Source organism: Epinephelus moara, chromosome 24, assembly GCF_006386435.1.
Source record: "Epinephelus moara isolate mb chromosome 24, YSFRI_EMoa_1.0, whole genome shotgun sequence".
Classification (NCBI taxonomy): domain Eukaryota; kingdom Metazoa; phylum Chordata; class Actinopteri; order Perciformes; family Serranidae; genus Epinephelus; species Epinephelus moara.
In genome coordinates this window covers 37619568-37635955 of record NC_065529.1, presented here as the reverse complement: position 1 = coordinate 37635955, position 16388 = coordinate 37619568, and the positions used below count along the sequence as shown (strand labels likewise).

General features: G+C 40.4%; 1 protein-coding gene across 1 annotated transcript in view; it reads right to left on the bottom strand.

The window, feature by feature from the left end:
- Nucleotides 1-16388, bottom strand: part of tafa3a (TAFA chemokine like family member 3a) — a 172698-nt gene that overhangs the window by 57304 nt on the left and 99006 nt on the right. Inside the window, exon 2 of the mRNA XM_050039395.1 lies at nt 10160-10272. Coding sequence (XP_049895352.1) covers nt 10160-10271 — 112 coding nt within the window. The 5' untranslated portion in view covers nt 10272. The remainder of the gene's footprint in view (nt 1-10159; nt 10273-16388) is intronic.

Here is a 16388-nt window from a genome sequence, read left to right as displayed (position 1 = left end):
ACAGGCCAGTAAACTGGAGGAACCCATGTACTGAAGCTCCTGATGAGAAATAATGAGGTAGAAAATGCACAGAGTGAGGGTCCAGTTGGTGGCGACCAAAATCTTCCCCTAAAAAATGTTTCCACATTTGAATTTTTTTGCCTTAATATGTGTAGGTGAACCGACAAATGAGGCCCTAACTGACCTGTGGAGCAGCCACTTAAATCAGTGGATTGTTTTGCAGTCATGCTCAATTTATCTGATGGTTCTCCTTCCTCCTTTTTGGTTACTTTTTCCTCTGGCAGTGACTATGTGTTCTGATTGGGTATCATTTAAAAAAACAAGGATACCAGTACCAATACCAGTATCCTTAAAGTGATACCAGTGCAGACAGAGTACTGTAAAGGTTGTAGCTGCTGCTGCAGGACTGTGAGCTCCACGCCTGGAACAGTTGTGGAAGTCTGCCTGGACACATACACACAGTGGCAGGGCTAACTATTAGCATTACATGATTAACGTTAACAGTCATTAACGAATTAAACGACAGAGTCAAGCTGTCTAAGCGTCAGTGTGATTTTGTTGGGACTTTCTATGGCTTGGTGTTGAATGCTGCTGTGTTAGCTCATGCTAACCAGGAAGACTGACTGTTTGCTGAGCGGAGAGCGGCTCTGAGGCTGGCAGCAGCAGGGGGTCAGGACAGTATGGCGTCAGACTACTAGCGCAAAAAGGATCAAATGCAGGTTTCCTTTGACAGGAGACGTTTCGACACTACTTGGTACTGGGTTGTTTCGGTTGATACCTTAAAGCAGTGGTTCTCAAATGGCGTGCCGTGATGCTAATCCAGGCGTGCCGTGGGATTTAGTGATAACCACACATTATTATTGCAATATTCAACTGGGTCTATACAAAAAGTTATCCATGAATTTTTAATTGAATTTAATTTAAAAAACCTTCGCTGGGGTCCTATTTGCCAAAAAAATGTCAGTAGACAGTAACACGAGAGCTTTCTGTCTTATTTTTTCTGATTTTTATTGTCTTACGTCGTGATAAAAGTGATAACACACATAGAAGCTATTGTGCACAGTTATAAATACAGGTGTGCCTTGTGATTTTGGCTTGCCCATTGGTGTGCCTGGGGCACAAAAAGTTTGAAAACCACTGCCTCACAGTTATTGAGCCCTAGTCCTGATTAATATTTGAACTCTGGAATTGACAACATTGTGTAAAAGGTCAGGCATCTGGCTTGTGTGGTAATCTTTCACTACATTTTGTCAGTTTAGAGACTCCATTGAAAATGTTAACAAAGAGAAAAGTAGACAGTGGTTAAGTATAAAATGAGGAGACTACCATGCATTATAAAGATAAACTTCTTTTTTCAATCATCCAGCAATTTCCCCTTTAAATATTTCTTTACCAGTACACTGTGAATAAAAAATAATCATTTCCATTGTTCAAATCACAATGACTAAATCTACCCTAGAGCTATTTGAAGTTGGACTGTCACAAATTATATTATTTTGAATTTCTAAAATAATCTAAGCCTTTTAACACTAAAAAAAGAACTCTGCTGCTGCCTGGTTTTCATCAAGACCCATCAAGCATGAAAAGCTCTCTTCACAGGCTTTTCCCCTCCAGGCTGGCACAGAGAAACAATTCTAATTCATCTAAGTATATTACATTTACAATTTTTTATTAATGTGACACAGCCTAATATATCTTTTCTAAAGAATTAATCTGACGGGGACAGTTGGGAGAGAAGAAAAAGTTAATGTCAGGCAAAAAAATTTAAAAGTATATGTTGGATTCTGCCATTAGTGTGGGCTCCGGAGAATCAGTTTGTTCCTAATATGAAACACTGAAAATAAAGTGGGAAAAAAGTTAAAGCCAATTTGCATAGAATACAAAAAAATAAAAAAAAATCCCCTGAAGCATGAAAATCAGCTGGAGAATGAGCCATTAGAGTGCATCACACAGTTTTTAGAAAGTCTCCACCATAAGCAAATATGGAAATATTCCACTGAATTCAAATGAGAGCCAGTGCAGTTTCATCTTATTAATAAGGCAGCGTGGCCCCTTGTGTGCATGTGAATATAGAACGGGACCTTGATTTAAACCCAACGTAAACCTGAGCTCCAAAGTCATTTTGATTCCAATTTGTGGAGCTATCCGTGAGCCATGCGGCTTAATGCTTTATATTTAAAAATGTAACAGAGTTTACGACCTGTAAGCGGCAGCGCTTAGAGCATTTTTATCTCAAAAGGGGGAGCTGCTGCCATGTTGCATCACACAGCCTCAGCGGGAAATGTGTTTTTCACGCCTGTTTTCCTCTCTACCACATTTCAGCATTTGTCCTCGCAGACACTGACCAACAAACCACAGAGAGCTTGATTACTGCTTTTTAAATGAGACAGACTGAGATACTGTTGAGAAAAAAGTATCCAAGTATCTAAATAGCTGAGTAATGAGGCCGCCATCTGACCTGGTCACATCATCAGTCTAAATCCTATCGACAGGACCAAAACAAATTGCACAGCCGAAGGGTACTTGTTATCACGCTCACTCTCTATCCAGACCACTCGCCCTTCCTCTCTCTCTCCACTCTTTCATGACTAGCTAATGAATGCAGATGGTGCTCTGGGGATGCAATGGTCTTATTACAGAGGTTATGTGTGCGTGCTCTGAGCCCAGCATGCTCCAGTCAGGCTCTAGTGAAAGGTTCAATTGCTTTGGTGAAGCCCCCACCTCAATAAACAGAGGGGCTAAAGAGGTTTGTTTACTGGGCCCACCTTGACTTGACCTCTGTAGCTCGGGGACAGGCTGCGTGATTACCTAAGTGTCAGTGTAGCCCGGGGAGAACGGGGCAAGGCTACTTGTGCTGGCCCCCTCTCTCTCTCCTAATAAATCACACAAATAAGTGCACAAACCACAAGAGCGGGACAAATGCAAAACCAGAGAGACAGCGGTGTAAGCCTGGAGATTAAATTGTTTATCCAACATGTTGGCAGTCAAACAAGTGGGATTTACCACTCTACTGTCAGTCTACAATCATCAAATATATTCAGAAAATATTGAATGTATTGATTAGAGGCATGAGAAGGTGAAAAGTAAACGTGTGGTTCCCCATAAATGATGTGTGCGGTGGCCAAAAGTATGTGGACCCCTGAACAGTGCACTTGTAGTGTGATTTATGTGTAATCTCAAACAAAACAACCCAGTCGCCAAAATAATGTTGACATGTGGCACTTAATTATGCTGTGGAGATGCTGAAACTCACGATTTTAGCAATGCTGTGATTAACATGTGGTTAGGCACAACCCCACTGACAGGTCTCTACAAAACACCTATGATTAAAGCCTTAAAAGCAGATGGAAAAACAGCAGCAAGTTGCTACAAAACACCCACGATCAGGGCCTAAAATCCACAGGATAAACACACACAGGTTGCGACAAAACACCCATGATTGAAACCTAAAAAGCAGATGAAAAAACACCTGCATGTCGTGACAAAACACCCAAGACTGGAGCTCCACTGGAAAATGTAAATGGGATGCTAAAAAACAACCATAACTGGAGCCTAAAAAGCCAATGGAAAAACAGACCAGTTGCTACATAACACCCAGAATTAGGGCCCAAAAACCTGCTGGAGAAACACAGACAGGTTGCTACAAAACACCTATGATTAGGGCCCCAAAACCCACTGGAAAAAAACAAGACAGGTTGCTACAAAACACCCATGATTAGGGCCCAAAAACCTGCTGGAAAAACACAGACAGGTTGCTACAAAACACCCATGATTAGGGCCCAAAACCCCGCTGGAAAAACACAGACAGGTTGCTACAAAACACCAATGATTGAAGCCTACAAAGAAGATGGAAAAACAGCAGCAAGTCGCTACAAAACACCAACATTTGGAGCCTGAAAGCCACTGGATAAACACAGACAAGTCACTACACAACATCCACGATTAAGGCCTTAAAAGCAGATGAAAAAACATCGGCAAGTCGTTACAAATCACACACAAATGGAACCTAGAAGTCAATGGAAAAATGCAAATAGGTTGCAAAAAACACCCATGATTGGAGCCTAAAAAGCCAATGGAAAAAAACACAGGCCAGTTGCTACAAAACACCCACGACTGAAGCATAAAAAACAGATGGAAAAACATTGGCAAGTCGCTACAAAACAACCACAATTGGAGCCTAAAAGCCACTGGATAAACACAGACAGGTCACTACAAAACACCCACGATTAAGGCTAAAAAGCAGATGAAAAGACACCAAAAGTCGCTACAAATCACTCACAAATGGAACCTAGAAGTCACTGGAAAGATGCAAATAGGTTGCAAAAAACACCCATGATTGGAACCTAAAAAGCCAATGGAAAAAAACACAGGCCAGTTGCTACAAAACACCCACGACTGAAGCCTAAAAAACAGATGGAAAAACATTGGCAAGTCGCTACAAAACAACCACGACTGGAGCCTAAAAGCCACTAGATACACACAAATAGGTCACAACAAACCACCCACGATTAAGGCCTAAAAAGCAGATGAAATAACACCAGCAAGTCAATACAAATCACTCACGATTGGACCCTAGAAGCCACTGAAAAATGCAGATGGGTCACTAAAAAACACCCATGATTGCAGCCTAAAAAGCCAATAGAAAAACACAGGCAGGTTGCTACAAAACACCCATGATATAGCCTAAAAAGCAGATGGATAAACACCAGCAACTCACTACAAAACAGCTATGACTGGAGCCCAAAAGCCACTTGAAAAATGCAAATGCGTCGCGAAACAAACAGCCATGGTTTGAGCGTAAAAAGCTGATGAAAAAACATAAAAAGGTCGCTACAAAACAGCCACAATTGGAGCTGAAAAAGCCAATACAGAAACACCGATGGATCACTACTACCCACCCTCTACTGGAGCCTAAAAAGCAGATGGAAAACCAGTGGTTGCTGATAAACACCCACCATTGGAACCTAAAAGCCACTGGAAACACAGCAATGAATTCCTAAAAAATATAAATGGTTTTGTTGTCTGTTGGTCTCGAACAGTAGTCTGCAGCTTGGCATGCAACACCATCCACTGTTCCCTCCAATTTAACTCATATACTGGATTACGTCACCAAAGAAACGTTACACATATAAAACATGCAAATGAAATTTATTTGTGGTTTGCAGAAACGTATAATGCCAACATTTTCTTCTGGTGATAGAGCTGAACAATAACCAGTCATGCTACTTTAACAGCCTCCACTCTCCTGACAAGGCTTTTGGCAAGATTTTGAGCCTTGGCTGCAGAGATTTTCCCGCATTCAGCCACAACGGCATTAGTGAGGTCGACTGCTGATAAGGCCTAGCTCTGTTCCAGTTCATCTCAAAGGTGCTGGATGGGGTTGAGGTCAGTGCTCTGTGCAGGCCAGTCAAGTTCTTCCACACTAATCTCTGAGAAAAGCATTTCCGTGTAGACCTCACTTTGCTCATGGGGGCATTGTCGGGTTTAAAGAGGTGAGAGCATTTCCCACATTGTTACCACAAATCTAAAGCACATTTTTGTCTAAAGTTTGTGGCATTGTTCTTCAAATCAAATGATAGCAGTACATGGAGAGGGGACGTGCGCACTTACATTGTGTTTTTTTTATCTCAGGTTTCTTGATTGTTTTCATGGAGAAAAAGGGTGAGAGAAGCTGCTTTTCATTGCCACTAAAGATGCTGAGCAGAATATACACACTGCATCTCACATCCATATTGCACATTTATTTCAACTAGGTTTTGACATCTCGTAACAAAAACATTAAGTAGTAAATCTTTGGACAAACATTTAGCTTCCTGATTGCAAAGTTTCAAAATGTTACATCAGCAGCAGCTTTCCAAAGTCACTGCTTAATTGATGCCTCTGTGCAGATCAGTACAGTACATTTATTTCTTGAGTATGTGAAGATGTGAAGTTTAGTATACAGTGTGTAATTTATAGTAGTAGTATAAAGTGTGGATTACAGACACAGCAACATGCATCAGCGTAGATTTCTAGGGGGACACGTCACACGTCTCCCTCTATATTTAGAACATGTGCATTTGCCCCTTTCCATAAAAGATTAAAGTAGCAAAGGTCTTTTATTTTGAAAAATTCAAAAGACATTTTCACCATGAATTGATGCAGAAAAATTCACCAGAATGGAGGAAATTAAGTGTTTGATGCTCAATTTTTCCTGGAGGACTCCAATCCAACCATTTCAAGTGTATCCCCCCTTGCATACATTCACACATACCATAACTGATATAACATTCAGTCCCCTCCCTTGTCCCATAGTCTCTCCTCAGGTGAATCTGAAATGAAGCTATTAAATGGTAGAAGTATCCAACAGCCTGTGAAGTCAAAAATTTGGCTGACAGAGAGTTAATTCTGCTGTCACAGCTTTTTCGTCTTCTGTCGCCAGCTTGATTTAAACCACACCTCAACAAGGTGACTGCTATGATGCATTTCGTTTCATATAATGTGCATCCTCTCTCCGTGCAGTCCACCCCGTCACAGCCTTGGATTTTGATGCCCTATCAAAGTCTTTTGCTGGTCATGTTGTTGTCTTTGGCGATCATGGAGCCGTTCCCCCTGCAGTGTTTGTTTGTTCTCCAATGGAACAAGGCTCATTATTTCAATGTGTAGTCAGAGTTTCCACCGACACGCTCAGGGATCAGGCCATCTCTCCATTAAGGAAATGCACTTTGAAAGGTCTTGTCCCCTGCCACATCCACACACACACGGATTCATGCACACACTTAATGTACTGGTATTTTTTCCGTGTGATGCTCGACTTGCATGACTGCACAAAAACGCAACCTTACAGTAAATCTGTGCTTTGCTGGTGAACACAGAAACCCAGAAGGCTTGGCTAATTATATCAGTTTCTCTTGAAAAAGCCAGTGAGGTGAACTGTGCTCAACACATGCGACTGACCTGGGCTGTAAAGAATTGGTTGTGATTGTTTGTCGAGGACGCAGTCAGGGAGAGAACTATAATTCATCTGAATCACCCTACAAGTTATGTGTTATGATTTCCTGATACAGTATCAGTTGTATCCTATTTGTTATGATGCATCTTACTGTCCGATTGGGATGATTTATTGTTGAGGATTTTTTTAAAAATGGCTTTGAAAAACATGCTTATATTTTTAGGAGCTCTTTCCCAGTTTGCTTTAGTAAAACCTTCTCTTAAAGCAGTAAAAAGGAGTCGAAAGAGTCAGTTTAATAACTACAGATACATACAGGACTGCAAGTGGCTGATAGACGGCCCTCGAGACCGTTTTACTCATTGCCATGGAAACGTTCAACTATCACTGCTGTTATATTCATATATATGTCATATAAGTTAATGAATAGTGCCTACTTATCTGTTCCTGCAGATAACAAGATACTATATTTCCCATGTATAGCTTTTTTTCATGATCAAACAAAAATGTATAATACATCTTTTTCTCTCTCTACATCTCTTCAGCCATTTTTTTGCCTATTACACTGCACAGCCTGATAGGCCACACTCTACAGCCTATACTTCTACACATCTCTGTGTCATGATGTGGTTGAATATTAATTCTGGCCTACACATTTCAAGTAACATTTTAATAGGCCTAACTATCAAAAACTCTTTAACACATTCTTACTTTTTTTTTTTTTTTTTTTTCAGTAGAAAAACCTACATCACGTCCGTATTGCAATGAGTTATAGGCAAGTAGATTAGTGAAGTCTGCTGATATCTGCACCCCAAATGGACTCCCTGAAGTCTGCAGGAAGTCCGCTTGAGGCCCCTTGTGGACTGGCTGAATTGTGGATTTGGACAGCCCCCAGCACTCCTAGACTTCCTGCGAACGTGCCTGCAAAGTCTGTGAGTCTGCAAAGCGGTGAAGTCTGGACATTTGGATTCAGCCTTAAAGGGACAGTTCACCCCAAAATCAAAAATACATATTATTTCTTACCTACAGTGCTACTTATCAATCTAAATTGTTTTGGTGTGAGTTGCTGAGATATCGGCCATAGAGATGTCTGCCTTCTCTCCAATATAATATGACTAGACAGCACTCAGGTTGTGGTGCTCAAAGCACCAAAAAAAGACATCTGAAAAACTCAACAGCAATGTCTCTTTCCAGAAATCATGACCCGAATACTCAACATAATCCACAGACCTTGTTGTGAGCAGTTTCATGAAGGAACTATTTTCACCAACCATATCACCCTGCCGAAGGAAGTGTGCATCTACTGCTAGCTCACCTGAGCTAACGTTACAGCTCAGCTAAGGAAAATGCAATAAGAAGATGCATGCTTTCTTCTGTGCAGTGATACAGTTGGTGGATGTAGGTAGTTTGGTAGAAAGAAAATAGTCCCTACATAAAACTGCTCACAACAAGGTCTGTGGGTTATCTTCAGTAACCAGGTCATGATTTCCGGATAGAGACATTGCTATTGAGTTTTCCTTTTATTTTTAACTGACTTTAATTTTAAAATTCAATCAGATGTAGTATTATCAGAGAACAAACTTGCATGATGTATCACATAACAAATATAAGCTTTGCATCAACCTATCTTGTTTATATTGTATACAGAGGCAACACAGACACAGGCAATCAATTGACCTATGGCTAAGCCACGCCCCCCTCCACTCACTCGGACAAACTATCAACATTCAGTACCCGGGCTANGTGGATGAACAATAGTGTGTTTAGCAGGAGGTATATGGATGGAAGGAACGTAATTGACCTATGGCTAAGCCACGCCCCCCTCCACTCACTCGGACAAACTATCAACATTCAGTGACCGGCGCTATGGCAGCTGTCACAGTACACGGCATTTCGCAGGAGGCAATTGATGTTTTTTGGGGACATAACGATCAGATGTCATTGAGAAGTAACCAAAAGGTCCTAAACTACGCACTGGAGGGATATATTAATCATTTTATTGTTGAGAAGGTCGATGAAAAACTTAAATTACAAGCCAAAATTGAGAAGGTCGATGAAAAACTTAAATTACAAGCCAAAATTTACAGGTCACAGTGTACGCTTGTGAATCGCACCTCGTTGCCGTCGCCATCAAAGACAACAAGTTTAAGTGCCACTGAAGTTAAGGTTTTTGGCTCAGAATATGAGAAAAGGATAACGGCCTTTTTACCATCTTTACCAAGAGTGTCTCTCCGTTAGTTTGGTGCTACAGTATTTACACTGAATCATTCAGCATAACGTTTGCCAACCTTTGTTCTCTCTGCGATTACAGATAAATTAATGAAGCTAAGCTCCAGAAGTTAACGTTAGCTTAACTATAGCCCTTTGGACAACAGCTAACAATGATGTATGATCACCAAAGTACAAGTTGTGTCCTTAATCTTAGTCCTTAGTCTTGGCAACTGTAGTATTACTGGTGTCCACTTAATGTTGAAAACATCGGCCCTAAATTGGAGCTTGGCCGTTATGCTTTCCATCAAATATACACCATTCAATCCTTCCCTCCATTGTTGGACAGTTGGTGGCTTTACATTTCTCCACACTAATCATTTTTTGCAATCAACAGCAACACCCCAAGCATATATGTCTGTTTTTAGTGTCTAGCTACTGTTGAGTTTTTCAAATATATGTTTTTGGCACATGAGCACCACAAGCAGAGTGCGATAGTTCTGTTATGTTTGAGAAAAGGCAGACATCTCTACAGCCGATATCTCCAACAGTGGGGAACTTACACCAAAACAAGACTGATAAACAGCACTCAATGTAAGAGGAAAATATGTGTTCTTAGGGGGGGTGAACTGGCCCTTTTAAAGATAATGCCTCGTTACTGGTTGTATAATTCTGCATGCACTTCTTTTGTTTGTTTTTCTTCCAAATAATGCCCATGAACTGTCTGCCCTGCTGGTGTATTTGCAACAGCCTGATGCTGCCACTATCTGTTCTCCTGCCCTTGTGAAGTCTAAAGCTCCCATTATTTTCAAAAATACATTAAAAACTGTTTTCTGGATCAGTCTGTTCAGACAATGACTGTAATTGGGAGAATATGAGTGAATAAAAATTACACCCGTTCTTTTCTTTAATCCTTGGCATCTCTAGTCAAGCTGTTAGTAGCAGCCAGTAGTAGCAGACTTTGGTTGGTCTGGGCACGATGCCCTGAAATAGTAACAAAGAGGAACACATGCAGTGTTGTACCTATGTGGCTTCTGTGTGATGATGCACTGGTCAGTTGTCCCCACAGAGACACCATACAGACGGTCAGCAGCAGCGCCCTTCTGCACATGCTCTGTAGGTCCCTCTCCCGCATTCTGGAAAAAAGGAAGACAAAAAAAAAAATTAGCGGTCAGCCATATTTGCATCACACAAACACTCAGATGTGCAGACTGGCTCACTTGAGCTCATGCCAACAAGCTCCCAGAGCTTCAGCTTGGCAGTCAGAGGTGGTCAATTATAGTAACTCCTGAAATCACAAAGCTTGGATCTACAGAGCTTAAACTGGACGCCTTTGCTGTGTTGAGGATAAGCCTGCTGCGGGCCACACACAAGGTTCCCCGCGGTGCACAAAATGTAGATACATACTGCCAGGAGGTGTAAAGAAGTACAACGACACATACCAGCAACAGGGTCACTTGTAAACACAACAAACAGTGGATTTTCTCATGGCGCTGAAGTAAATCTGTGCCTAATGTTTCAAGTTCAACTTTTGTAAACTTTGACACGTCATTAAAGAGTAGCATATGTCTTGTGGGTGCTGCTGACCTTCGGGAACAGCAAACAGAGGAAGCTATCATAGCTTATTAACTGTGCTACGCAATCCAGCTTTACTTCACCTCCTCCGTTGGAGTATAAATGTTAAAAGAAAAGAGACGTTATATGCAGACACTTATGAGACAGAAGTTAGTGATACAAATATGACTTCTGAATAACCGTGTAAACTTATGGTCCCACTAGCAACCCAGCTAAAAACCTTGCTAGCTGCAAGTTAGCAAGCTCGTTAGCTGGATACGCTTTTTTCCCCTTCTTCAATAACACTTTATTTGATGACATGATGTTCAACCCTGACAACAAACAAACATCTAAGTACAGACAGAAAAGAAAGAAACTTGGATACATTATGAATGCAAAGGCTAGCATATTCCCAGCTGGCTAGCATGTTAATAGCTTACCAGCTACAGTTCTAGGCCTACACCAACTAACCCTGCGAGTATGTTCATTTATCAAATGTTAATTCGACAAAATAAAATTGCTTTCAGGTGTAATATAGAGTGATATACAGAGGTGGAAGAAGTTTTCAGATATTTTCTGAAGTAAAAGTAACAACTGTGCAGAAAATACTGTGTTACAAGTAAAAGTCCTGCATCTGAAATCTTGAGTTAGCATATTAGCACTCCCACAAGTCAGTGGGTTTTTGGTGAGATGCCTGAAATACTGTGGTTAACACAATCTTAAGAGACTTCCACGTTTTGTTCTATGACATAAAATATGCAGGCAAATACTCCGATTGTGAATTTTGAAGCTTTTATCTGTCTTAAAAAGGGCGGATGCTAACAAGTGGCTAAATGAGACTACAAAACATCACCATGCCGAACACACGTTTACAGCCGTGCTGTGGGGGCGATGTGAAGTCATGCCACCGCGGTGTAGTTTGTTTATAGCCTGACGTCAGTTTTTTACCTTTGGCGATTGAATTTACACTTCAAAGTATCATAAATGTTTGTTTGTGCTAGAATTTATTTTCTGCCATAATCCAAAATCCACAGGAAAAATCCCACAGGCTTTTTGAAAAACTAACCAGGGCAATGCTAACTTCCCTGTCGGCCTACAAACGCCATCCCTGGAGCACTGTATGTGTAAACATCATATCACCTAGTGGAGTAAAACGTAGGCTACAATATTGGCTAGTGGAGTAGAAGCAGGCCTATTAGGTAACATGAAATGGAAATACTTAAAGGAGCTATATGTAAGAAATATAAAGCAAATAGTCGTAAAACCATCCTNATTAGCAGTCTCCTCAGCTGTATCCTGGCAGCAGCGTTAGCAGTGTCCCGGTACATAGCATTAGCAGTCTCCTCAGCTGTATCCCGGCAGCAACGTTAGCAGCAGAGAAGCTGGACTTGCTCGAACGGTCCGCTGGAAAACAGAAGATCCATGACGCGGCGACACGGCCCTGCCACGGCAGCCACCCGTGGGCAAACAAATCAGTCTCCAGCGTGCCGCTGTCCAGCAACCTTAAATCTGTAGGGGAGGGGGGGGGGGCGGACACGACTCGCCGCAGTATTTTGAATTTGAGTGCAGTAACCGTTTTGGCCACATTCTTACATACAGCACCTTTAAGGTAAGCTACCACAAAATGGTTCTTTAGTAAAGTAGGATATGTATGTGTTGTGCAGATAGCTGGCTACAAACCTGCAAATACATTCAGTAATGATCTCAAAAAATATAAATCAGCCAGCTTTAGACAACCTGTTCTGTGAGATTTCAGTCTCCACACCAATACAGTGGAGGAGAACATTTCTGCACATCTTACTGCAGAAAGTTTTTATAGGGACTATTTGTTCAGTAGAAAATATTCCCATGAAAATGTACTTCTATTGTATTGGGCACTAATTTTAAGGTTGCACTGTAAGGCACTGAAATAAATTTCATTCATCTGCACCTACAAAACCTGGTCCAAAAAGGCTGTAACTATTTATAAAAGTTCATTCCCGTGAAGCACCAAGTCCCAAAATACAATTATACCTCAAATTATGAACATAACTCATCCCAAATATTCTGTCTGTGGTGCTCACAAAAAACATTAGGTGAATTTACAGTTTCCTCCAGTGTAATTTCTGTCCGTGTGTAGTGATACGTTTATCTAACTACATTAACTTATGGTACAAGAAAGTGTGTTTTCATTGTTACTGCTTGTTGCTTTTTTTGTTATTCATTTAAATAATTATGGAGGTCCCATCCATGAGCACAATAATGGCACCACTGCAAATACTGTGAGACTCTGAATGTATCGTAAGCAGCAAAAATCAAATATACCTCTAATATTAACCTAAACAGGGCAGAATAATTATTTTTTACTTTCTAGAGTTTATTTACAGTAAAATAAAAATGTCCCAACATCTCAGACGGAGATCAGGACTGAACTTGAGGACAGCCGGTGCGCTGTGTACGAGATGACTTGACTGCAGCCTATGAACTTAGAATCTGTGTGTGACAGCTTATCTGTCCCCTGAAGTGTAAAAAAGTACAGAAGGTCAATTAGATCTGTTAGATCCTGACCGATCCTGTCGCTATGTCAGGGATAATTAATAGTTATGAATAATTAATGGAGTTACCACTGCTGGGCCACAGTAGCTCTCTCACTTTGGAGATGCACATGTCGTTCCTGCTGCTGTGACTCAGAGGAAAGAATCCCACAAACAGCAGTGAGCAACAAATACAACTTCAGATCCTATTAATGATGGAAAAACTATTTTAACATGCAGTCCAAATGTAAAGATATGCAGTCTAATATCAGATGAAACAAATTCTATTGATTTACATAAGTCATTTTTGCTTAGAAAAGACTACCTCTGCCAATTAACTGACTTATAAACAACTTTATTAATACCAACGTCCCTCAATTCATTATTGCTACAATTCAAATTGTCATTTAAGAGCATACTGTATAACACTGTAGACTTACTGTTTAAAGGAGCAGTGTTTAGGATTTTGGGAGATCTACTGGCAGAGATTAAATATAGAAATCATATCTATGTTTTTATTAGTGTACAATTCAGGGCCGTATTTAATATTAACATTTTCAACCCATACATTTTGCATCCCAACCAATAAAAGATTTTTATTAACAACTTAACAGCTAAACTGACCATTTTAGAGCATTATTAACAAAACCCTTAGATCACGAGCTTTCAAAATTTTGATGACTGCCATTTCAGGGAGCCAGCATATGATTGAGGACCGCCTAGAAGAAGTACACACACTTTGACTTCTTTATGACATTTTTATGACTTTTTTTATGACATTTTTATAGCATACTAACACTTTAGAGAAACTATAACGATCCACACTGACATAGCCTATGTAACACTCATATCACATTCCAGCTTTGCCTTTTTTAATAAATTTTAAAGTAATGAAATAAAGAGGCAGGACAGTGTTTGACATTCATTGGACCTGCTCACAGCAGTCGGGCAACAGCTTCTGCTGGGAAAGGGCAACACCACTTGGACAAACCATACGTAGAACTGCAGTACAACATAATACTAAAACTGGTAGTAATAATAATAGTAATTTGTTTGTTAGGTTTATTTATGATAATGATTACATTTGCTATATATTCTTTATCAACACATTGGGGACAATTTGAGCATATTTGAATATTAATGGGATGCCTCCCCTCGAAAATATATTAAAGGTACTACCTAGGTATAATTACCTGAAACTGACGGTTGTGTTTTTGTTAGTTTAAAATGAGGCCTTCATATCCAGGTATGGAGCGGGTCCTCTTCCACAGAGTCCGCCATTTTGTTTCTACAGCAGCCCAGAACGAACAAACAACAACCCTGGCCTGCAGCATTTCTATGTTACCAGAAGACTACCATGGGTGACCATAAGCAAGAGGTTAGCGGAGGGGTTTTCAGTTGGTTAAATCCTACACGCTGCCATGTATCACCTACCATAGTACACTACTTGTACTGTTGCCAGTACCATAGCGAATAGAACAAGTGTATAAAAAGGAAAAAGACAAAAATGGCGAAAACAATCACATTATTATATAAAACTAAAGACATCTTGTCACTATATAGACTGTATTGTGGTCTCATAGTTCCATACATTACCTACTGTGCGGAGGTATGGGTAAACACATACAAAACCAATGCATACCCAATTTTCATTCTTCAGAATAGAGCTTTAAGAATCTATCTAAATATTATGAACCAACCAATGCTCTATTTATTAACTTACATGCTTTAAAATTCTGTGATCTTGTTGATTTTAAAACTGCACAGATAATGTACAAAGCAAAACAAATAATTTCCTAACAGAAGCTGTTTGAAATTAAAGAGAGCAATACGGTTTCTACCATTTTCTTCCCTGTTAAAGGGTTTTTTGGGGAGTTTTTCCTTATCCACTGTGAGGGTCCAAGGACAGATTGATGTTGTATGCTGTAAAGCCCTCTGAGGCAAATTGTGATTTGTGATATTTATGCTGTAAAGCCCTCTGAGGCAAATTGTGATTTGTGATATTGGGCTTTATAAATAAAATTAAACTGAGCAGACAGAAAGGGTTACACAGAGGGTTAAGTTGCAGAATAGTTGTGATAAGGAATTAAAACTGTGTAGTTCAGTCTGCAAATTCAAATAAAATGTTCAAGAATATGGTGGTAAAAAATAAAATACTAAATTATAATTATTATTTTGTTTGTCTTTTGTTTGTTTTTTCTTTTGCTTAAAGCGACAATTTTACGTTTTTTTTGTTTAGGTTAAAATGCTATTAATAGGCTGATGGCACACTAAATGTAAGTGAATTCCACCAGAGATAAAAACTCATAACTGTACCATTCTCATATGGTTCTATAGAAAACTCCGACCAATCACTGCATTCGGACCAAATGCAATGATTGGCTGAGTGTCCTGTCTGTCTTCCCCACGTGGAGGCCTCCGACTGACGTAACTGCTCGCGTAACAGTCTGTGAGACAACAAATAGACTAGTAACAGGGACGCTTGTGGATATAAACTTTTCTCCGTAACAATGGCAGACAAATGCGGGCCCCCGCTTCCACCTCCAGCCGCTCCAACAGGGAAATCAGTTGGCAAAAGAAAGAATATAGCAGAAAAAGCTAACACTAAGAGAGAACTTGATGCTGCAAGAGCCAAAACTCAGGTCAACATCGGCTCTGCTTTTGAGCGATGGCGAAGACTGATGCAGCTTCATCCTGAGCTAAAAAGGGACAAGATGGTCACAGAGTTTCTGCTGGACAGGTATTTTTAGTTTCCCTCTAATGTAACATAGGCCATAACGTTATATATGACAACACAGCATGCAGTTGCTAATGGCTAACGTTAGCCTACTGTAGCGTAGCCTCTGAAACATTAACGTTATCTTCCTCGTGCGTTTCCACTTACTAGTAACGTTAACGCTACTATCTAATGTTAGCACTGTAACCTTATTCTGAACTCATCAGTCATCACTGACTCCAGTTGAGTTTTAAAACTCCGGGGTTGTGTTTGACTGTCTTGGGTGTAACGTTACACTCGCTCTCCTCTTCCGTGTGTATAACGTTACCTTGGCAACGCCTATGTCTATCATAGACGTAATGAGGACGTAATGGACAAGGGGGGAGTAGGCCTTTGGAGGGAGGTGGAGTTGCAGGAGGAGGGGGATGGGACTTTGGAGGGAGGCGGGAGTTGTAGATGTTCAAATTTT